The 9,265-nt window shown below is 34.1% G+C and overlaps 1 protein-coding gene across 3 annotated transcripts; it reads right to left on the reverse strand.

Moving 5' to 3' along the window:
• LOC107628320 (pyruvate dehydrogenase E1 component subunit alpha, mitochondrial-like) lies at nucleotides 1,259–5,067 on the reverse strand. Of its 3 annotated transcripts, XM_021115812.1 has the most exons (6): nucleotides 4,563–5,066; nucleotides 4,124–4,181; nucleotides 3,877–3,972; nucleotides 3,710–3,781; nucleotides 1,562–1,712; nucleotides 1,259–1,470 (listed from the first exon to the last, which is right to left on the reverse strand). In XM_021115812.1, exons 3-6 carry the CDS (start codon nucleotides 3,961–3,963, stop codon nucleotides 1,460–1,462), a joined length of 321 nt encoding a protein of 106 aa, XP_020971471.1. In that variant the 5' UTR covers nucleotides 3,964–3,972; nucleotides 4,124–4,181; nucleotides 4,563–5,066; the 3' UTR covers nucleotides 1,259–1,459. The 3 variants fall into 3 exon arrangements, with proteins under 3 accessions (XP_020971471.1, XP_020971470.1, XP_020971469.1); XM_021115811.1 differs by having other exon boundaries at nucleotides 3,877–4,181; XM_021115810.1 differs by having other exon boundaries at nucleotides 3,877–5,067.

The following is a 9,265-nucleotide window of genomic DNA, read 5'->3' on the forward strand; positions in this document are numbered from 1 at the left end:
AACTAATGTGTGATGCCAGTGACCATACCATTGGTGCAGTATTGGGACAGAGGCATAATAAGCTTCTGCATGTCATTTATTATGCTAGCCGTGTTTTAAATGATGCCCAGAAAAAGAGCTGCTTGCAGTGGTTTATGCCATTGACAAGTTTAGATCATACTTAGTAGGATCAAAAGTGATTGTGTACACTGACCATGCTGCTCTTAAATATCTACTCACAAAGCAGGATTCAAAGCCCAGGCTCATACGATGGGTGTTGCTTCTGCAAGAGTTTGATATAGAAATAAGAGACAGAAAAGGGACAGAAAATCAAGTAGCTGATCACCTGTCCCGGATAGAACCAGTTGCAGGAGCATCCCTCCCTCCTACTGAGATCTCTGAAACCTTTCCGGATGAGCAATTATTTGCTATTCAGGAAGCTCTGTGGTTTGCAGACATTGCAAACTATAAGACATAAGGTTCTCCTTCTGTAACCATGGAGAGGAAGCATGAAAAGCTTCTTTCACTGCAAAGTCAACCAAAGCCCCCACAGTCAAACTGTAAGTTTGGTGTTGAACCCCCACATTCAAACTCTAAGTTTGGTGTCACTACAACAAATAAGGGTTTTCGCAACGGTCAAAAACCGTTGCCATAGATCAGAAAACCGTTCCTAAAACTTTAGGCAACGCTTTGGCAACGGTTTTTCACCTGTGGTATATGCGGCCGTTACCAATGCTCAAAGGCAACGGTTTTTTATCTAAGGCAACGGCAACTAAAAAACCGTTGCCATAGTTACTAACATAGACAACGGTTTTGACAACAAGTTTTAAAGAACGGTTTAGAACCGTTACTGAATAGGCAACAGTTTAAAACCATTGTCTTTTATGATGTAACGGTTTAAAACCATAACTGAATAGGCAACGGTTTTAAGCTGTTGTAGTTTTATTATTCACAAAGACAACGGTTTAAAAGCATTGCCTTTGGTGTTTCTTTTTGCAACAGTTTTAATTGCATGCCATTTTGTAGTTGTCTTTGACAATGCTTTTAACACCATTGTCTTTTGTGACTTTTCACAACGGTTTTTTGTAATTATATAATTCTTTATTTACAATAGTTTTCTCATGTTGCATTGAAATTAGTTCTAACTATTTTAATTTACTGTCAATAAATAAGTTTAACTATTTGAATCAAATCACTAAAAAAACTAATTGAACATTTACCATTAAATTTGATTTACAGACAAATTTTTGTGTCACTGAAGTTTGATTAAAGAAAAATATACATAATAAAGAAAAGTAATACTCATTGCTTTGCATCATTTTACAACTTAAAATGTACCAAACTAAATTCAAATCCAAATTAGAATCAATTAATTCATTGTTTGCACACTCAAAAAATTTAAAAGTTTAAAATCTATACACGTTGACACTAGCTAAGCCATTACCGACTAAGAACTTGCTGCAGCAAGTAGCATTCTCAATCAACATGTAACTGCGAAAGTAATTAAAAGAACATTGATTAGCATCAAACAAAATGCAAACTACAAGAAGCAAAGAAGAGAAACATGCAACACAAAGCATACCACAACTTTGATATTCAGCAACATCGTTTGCTCTCTCTTTATCTATTGAGGAACTCCTAAGGACTTGGCTCTTAGAAGAGTCGTAGAATTTGTTTCCAAGTCTGCTGCCACCGAGAATGTCCTCAGCCAAGTCATCAAACAAATTTTGTCCCTAAATATTTACCATGATTTAAATACTCATTTTGTGAAACACTAAGACATCCATTGAGATAATCAACCAATTAGAAATTAAACCAACTAGCAATTAAGAAACAAAATAAACCAACTAGCAATTAAGAAACAACCATTAACATTAACATTATACTCAATAAAACAACTTAGCTTAATTTCAAACTAAATTGAATTAAAACAAAACTTCTAGCTTAACTTTTTACACAGAGAGAACATGTTCAACTAAATGACTCTTTTAATTTCAAACTAAATTGAATTAAAACAAAAGTTCTATGCTTAACTTTTTACACAAAGAGAACATATTCAGCTAAATGACTCTTTGATTTATAATAGAAAATAAGCTTAATCCAAACGCATACCGTAACCGAACCTCAGCAGACCAAGTGGGGGACATCGTAGCGGACGCAAGCGGAGAGGAGAGCACGGAACAGCAATGGATTACAGAGCAGTAACCGATGACGACACAAAACTATTTTCTCCTAACATTGCTTAGAACAAAATCTCATTAAAGAGAAAAAAATCAATCAACAAAGTAACTAATGACAAAACAAGGTCTACCTGTTTTGTTCTCAATTGCAAATGACAGGATTTAACATACCTAACCTAACCCAACCCTCTTTTCATGAATTGAAAGAGATGTTGGAGACTTGGGAGTACATAATGGTTTTAATATCACATCAAGATGATTATGTACATAGGAATTCTACAGCCACTGTAGTTCATACCAAAGACATAGGCAAACTAAAGCGAACCATCGCACAGACCAAGTTGCAAATCATAATGGTAGGAAATGTATAAAATATCCAAAATAAAATAAAGTGAACCATCAATACTAACTGCATTTTGTTTTTGGGGATAAAATAACTGGATTTTTTTGTTAACATGCTATACTCATGTATCTTATTTTCATGTAGCCATCAACATTTGACTAGAGTAGAGAAAGCATCACCTCAGTCACAAGAGTAACTTTTGTCACATGTGAGCATAACTCCAAAGGGTCATCTTTTGATGCACAGGCCTTTGCTTTTTGAACATCAATTAATCTCCGTAAGACCTATCAGTACACGCAAATCCATATCAAAATGCCATATATCTACATGAAAGATTTAACATGATAGACTATTAAATTATCAAGTAAATGTTTCTAATTTATAACCATTACTATGTACTTGGAAGTATCATAACAATACCTGCTCTAATTTGAAGTTTGAAACAATAGCACATTCAAAAAATTCTCAAAGTAATTCCTTTGTAATCAGTTAAGCTAAAATCAAATAACTAGAAAAGCTAAATGATATCCTTAAAAAGAATCGTGCATTTGGTTCCAAACAGCAGTAAAAAGCTTTTAAGAGTAAACTACAAACCAGCTTAACTTTATCAAGATGAAGCGCAACCCTTTCATACTCTTTCATCAATGTCCTAAAAGGAGAAGATCAATTGAATATGTTCAGCATAGTACTTAAAATAAAATGTTTTATCTGACCCCTAGAATATCAAAATATATACTTGCACGTTCCAACTACAAATCTTCTTAAACTCTAGTTGAATTGGAAACTTAAAAGAAAACAATGAATACTACTAGTAATTCACAAAATAGGCACCTTCTACACATAGCAGAAATAGTTATAGGCAGAATATAACTCAATTTAACAGTACTTACTATAATAAGATCTATAATCCTTATGAGAGGACTCGAATCCATTTACAAACTCCAAAGTGGGGTAAACATGAATTGGAAGCCACAAAAAATATAACGTAGCCCATAATTCTTTAAGTTAAGTCTGATACCTTACATCATAATAAAGAAAAGTTTAATCCATGAACTATCTTCAAAGAAATAAAAAATAAAAAAGGCATGGTAAATTTGGCAAAGATGTCATCAATATAGAAGTCATAGTATTATACATAACCAAGCCTTAAAATTATCATACTTCACATCGGAAGAATAAAGTAAGAAGTCTAGTTTCTTTTGATTACCTTCAGCTCCTTTTCAGAAGCAATGTCATGAGCCAATAATAGCTTCCTCACTCTCTCAATTAGATCACGCTCCTATAATCATATTAACCAAGAGACAAATTTGAGAAAGAACTCCATGATATTAAAATAACAGCACATTATATGCTTTGCTCAGTAGTGTGACAAACTTGTCTCTCATTGGAAATCTCGTCACATGTACAGTATGTGCTGCCAGGATCAGACATAGAGTGCCCGTGGTATCTATAGGTGTCCATTTCAAGAATCTTTACAAAATAATCAAGAATACAAGAAAGCAATCAGAGTAAAGCAAATACCAAACTTTGATAATTTAATCAAAACTACACAAATGCTAGAAAGTATTAAAGTTAATGCAATCCTATATGCAGCACTTGGGTTGAGAAAGCCCAATCTTACCTTATATACACAAGTAAGCTTTAATTCAGAGATCTATACGTACATCCATGTCTGATGGCTACAAAATTTTCATGGTTAATTCGATACCACTTATAAGTTCTTTCAGAGATCTAGTTAGCAAATCAAAATCATAACAGTATTATAACAAATTAATATTAAAATCAAAACAAAATCAAAGCAGCATTGCCAGAGAACTAGTTACATACTAAATCAATATTAAAATCAAAATAAAATCACAACAGCATTTCCAAATTACTAGTTACCAAATCAACATCAGAACAACATTATACCAAATCAACATTAAAATCAATATTAGGCAACAGCAAAGTAACTCACAGCAACAGCTTCAGTTAACATAAACACTTTAACAATAACCCTCACAGCAACAACGGGATAACTTAGGCGAGCAAAGAGAAATCAGAAACAGGGTAAAGCTCACCATTACAGTGGCGAGTTGCAGCTGAAACAGAGTGGCGATCCAAATACCAACGGCGGCGCACAGCTCAACAGCGACGGCGAACCCAACCCCGCCAGCGACGGCTTGGCAGCAACAGAGGCAACCTCCTCCTCCCTCATCGTGTTTCTCTCTCCGCGCGAACCCTTTCTTTCTCTTCGAGCTCTTTAGTGGCAGCAGTGATGGGAAGTACGACGGCGACGACGAGCTCGACGGTCAGGACCTTCAGTGGCGGTGATGGAGTCCTCGACGAAGGTGGCTACTCCTCTCTCGCGCACACTCTTCTCCATCTCCACACCCTCCGGTTCGCGCGACAATGGCGGCGGCTCCATGGAACGGCGGCGGCAGGCGGGCAGGGTGCAGTGACGGCGCGCTCTTCTCCCTTTCCTTCCCTTCTTCTTCCCCGATTCCCCCTTCTTCTCTCTTTTCCCTTTCTTTCTTTTCCTCTTTTCCTTCTGTTTTCTTTTCTGTATGTGTGTCTAGGGATTTAAGATAACAAAGTTAGGAATTTTGTGAAATTGGGGCTTTATTTGATAATTCTAGAATTAGGATAAAATATATACTAGTAATATAATAATTTTATAAAAATAACCAATTATAAAATTTTTTAAATTAAATTGTATAATACTTCTATTATTGAATTTTAATTTCAAATAACCAATTATAAAATTTGCACAAAAATATTAATTAATTTAACTCCAAATATTAATAAAACTAATTTAATTACTCTTAATAGATTAGTTTATAAAATAAGAAGTTTAAATTAATAATAAGTCATAACCTTTTCATGATAAAAGTTACTTAAATTAAGCTATACAATTCTTTCTTATTTTTCAATTATTAAAATTACGCAAAATATTCAATTATAATAAAATTACTTAAGAATCTTAATTGATTTATAATGAAATTATCTCCGAATCTATTTAATTATTTCTAATAAAATAATTTCTAAAATTATAAAGTTTAAACTTAATAAGTTAAAATCACAATTTATTTATATTTAGATTTTCAAAGTCTTAAATTTAAGTATTTATAAAAATTAATATAACCATTTTTAACAAATTAATCTCTAAGAGTTTAATTTAATAAAATAAATCGTAATTTATTCATAATACAAATTTCTTAAATTAAATTACCTAACACTTCCATTACTGAATTTTAATTTGAAATTACATGAAATAACCAATTATAAAAATTATATAAGATTATTAATTAACTTAACTCCATATATTAATAAAACTAATTTAATTACTCTTAAAAGATTAGTTTATAAAAATAAGGAGTTCAAAATAAAATAAGTCACAATTTATTTATATAATTATTTGAAATTATTTTTATTGGTATTGTTTAATTTGTATAATTATTTAAATAATATTAGAAAATTATTGTTTGATAAACAATTGTTGTAATGGTTATAAAATTGTTCTTTAAAATAGTCAAAGAGAACGATTTTATTTTGTTGCTATAACGTAATGAAAAATTGAACTTCAACAGCAACACTGTAAAAATCGTTGTCTAAGACCATCTAATAGAACGGTTTTAAAGTGTAGCATTTTAGCAACGGTTTTTATGCGTTCTTTTTGTACAATTATTTAAACAACAATAAAAAACCGTTGCTTAAAAACAAATCATGGTAACGGTTATAAAACCGTTCTTTAAAATAGTCAAAGAGAACGGTTTTAATTTGTTGCTATAAAATAATGAAAAATTGAATTTAATAGTAACACTACAAAAAACCGTTGTCTAAAACTATCTAAGAGAACAGTTTTAAGGCATTGCAAAATTTGGCGTTGCTAAAGGCCATATTTGTTGTAGTGTGTTGGGAGGTCCCAACATTGCTCTGAATATCTGTGAGGCTCCATGAGAGCTCACTGTCAAGTTATTGACACTAAAGAAGCGCTTGTTAGGAGGCAACCCAATGTTATTTAATTAATTATTTTCTATTGTTATGTTATTTTTTTAGGTTGATGATCATGTGGAGTCACAAAAACTACTGAAAAATCAAAAACAGGATGAAAAATAGTTTTAAAAATAGCACACCCTGGAGGAGGAGCATTCTGGCGTTTAAACGCCAGAAACAAGCATCTATCTGGCGTTTAACGCCAGAAACAAGCATCAACCTGGCGTTAAACGCCAGAAACAGGCAGCAGTCTGGCGTTAAACGCCAGGATTGTATACAGAGGGCATTTTACATGCCTAATTGGAGCAGGGATGTTAAGTCCTTGTTCCCTTTGGATCTGTGGATCCCACAGGATCCCCACCTACCCCACCTCTTCTTCTCTCCTCTTCACACCTTTTCATAACACTCTTCCCCAAAATAACCTCCACCAATCACCTCCATTACTCCTCCAAACCCACCTACACCCACCCACTCAAATTCAAACCATTCACACACCTCTATCTTCTCTATCTCTTCTTCTTCTCATCCTTTCTTTCTTCTTTTGCTCGAGGACGAGCAAACCTTTTAAGTTTGGTGTGGTAAAAGCATTGCTTTTTGTTTTTCCATAACCACTAATGCCTCAAGGGATGCACTTCACTCCACAAAACTATTGGGAGCAAATCAACACTTCCCTAGGAGAGTTAAGTTCTAACATGGGACAACTAAGGATGGAACATCAAGAGCATTCCATCATCCTCCATGAGATTAGAGAAGATCAAAGAGCTATGAGGGAGGAGCAATAAAGACAAGGAAGAGACATAGAGGAGCTCAAGAGCACCATTAGTTCTTCAAGAAGAGGAAGACGTCACCCTCACCAAGGTGGACCCGTTCCTTAATCTCCTTGTTCTTATTTTCCTGTTTTTCATTTACTATGCTTTATGTTTATTTATGTTTGGGTCTTATTACATGATCACTAGTATCTAAGTGTCTATGTCTTAAAGATATGAATGTCCTATGAATCCATCACCTTTCTTAAATGAAAAATGTTTTCTGAAAAAGAAAAAGAAGTACATGAATTTTGAATTTTAAAATAGTTAAATTATTTTAATGTGGTGGCAATACTTTTTGTTTTCTGAATGAATGCTTGAAAAATGCATATGTCTTTTGAATTTGTTGTTTATGAATGTTAAAATTGTTGGCTCTTGAAAGAATGATGAAAAAGGAGAAATGTTATTTGATAATCTGAAAAATCATAAAAATGATTCTTGAAGCAAGAAAAAGCAGTGAAGAACAAAGCTTGCAGAAAAAAATGCGAAAAAAAAAGAGAGCAAGAAAAAGAAAAAGCAAGCAGAAAAAGCCAAAAGCTCTTTAAACCAAAAGGCAAGAGCAAAAAGCCAATAGCCCTTAAAACCAAAAGGCAAGGGCAATAAAAAGGATCAAAGGCTTTGAGCATCAGTGGATAGGAGGGCCTAAAGGAATAAAATCCTGGCCTAAGCGGCTAAACCAAGCTGTCCCTAACCATGTGCTTGTGGCGTGAAGGTGTCAAGTGAAAACTTGAGACTGAGCGGTTAAAGTCGAGGTCTAAAGCAAAAACAGAGTGTGCTTAAAAACCCTGGACACCTCTAATTGGGGACTTTAGCAAAGGCTTAGTCACAATCTGAAAAGGTTCACCCAGTTATGTGTCTGTGTCATGTATGTATCCGGTGGTAATACTGGAAAACAGAGTACTTAGGGCCACGACCAAGACTCATAAAGTAGCTGTGTTCAAGAATCAACATACTGAACTAGGAGAATCAATAACACTATCTGAATTCTGAGTTCCTATAGATGCCAATCATTCTGAACTTCAAAGGATAAAGTGAGACGCCAAAACTGTTCAGAAGCAAAAAGCTAATAGCCCCGCTCATCTAATTAAGACTGATCTTCATAGATGTTTTTGGAATTCATTGTATATTCTCTTCTTTTTATCCTACTTTGTTTTTAGTTGCTTGGGTACAAGCAACAATTTAAGTTTGGTGTTGTGATGAGCGGATAATTTATACGCTTTTTGGCATGGTTTTTAGGTAGTTTTTAATATGTTTTAGTCACTTTTTATTATATTTTTATTAGTTTTTAAATAAAAATCACATTTCTGGACTTTACTATGAGTTTGTGTATTTTTCTGTGATTTCAGGTATTTTCTGGCTAAAATTGAGGGACCTGAGAAAATTCTGATTCAGAGGTTGAAAAAGGACTGCAGATGTTGTTGGATTCTGACCTCCCAGCACTCAAAGTGGATTTTCTGGAGCTACAGAAGTCCAAATGGTGCGCTCTCAATTGCGTTGGAAAGTAGACATCTAGGGCTTTCCAGAAATATATAATAGTCCATATTTTGCTCAAGGATAAATGACGTAAACTGGCGTTCAACGCCAGTTCCATGTTGCATTATGGCGTAAAATGCCAGAAACAGGTTACAAGTTGGAGTTAAACGCCCAAAACAGGTTACAACCTGACGTTTAACTCCAGAAACAGCCTAGGCACGTGAAAATCTCAAGTCTCAGCCCCAGCACATACCAAGTGAGCCCCAGAAGTGGATTTCTGCACTATCTATCATAGTTTACTTATTTTCTGTAAACCTAGGTTACTAGTTTAGTATTTAAACAACTTTTAGAGATTTATTTTGTACCTCATGACATTTTTAGATCTGAACTTTGTACTCTTTGATGGCATGAGTCTCTAAACTCCATTGTTGGGGGTGAGGAGCTCTGCTGTGTCTCGATGAATTAATGCAATTATTTCTGTTTTCTATTCAAACACGCTTGTTTCTATA

This window comes from Arachis ipaensis, chromosome B02 (genome assembly GCF_000816755.2).
Source record: "Arachis ipaensis cultivar K30076 chromosome B02, Araip1.1, whole genome shotgun sequence".
Classification (NCBI taxonomy): Eukaryota; Viridiplantae; Streptophyta; class Magnoliopsida; order Fabales; family Fabaceae; genus Arachis; species Arachis ipaensis.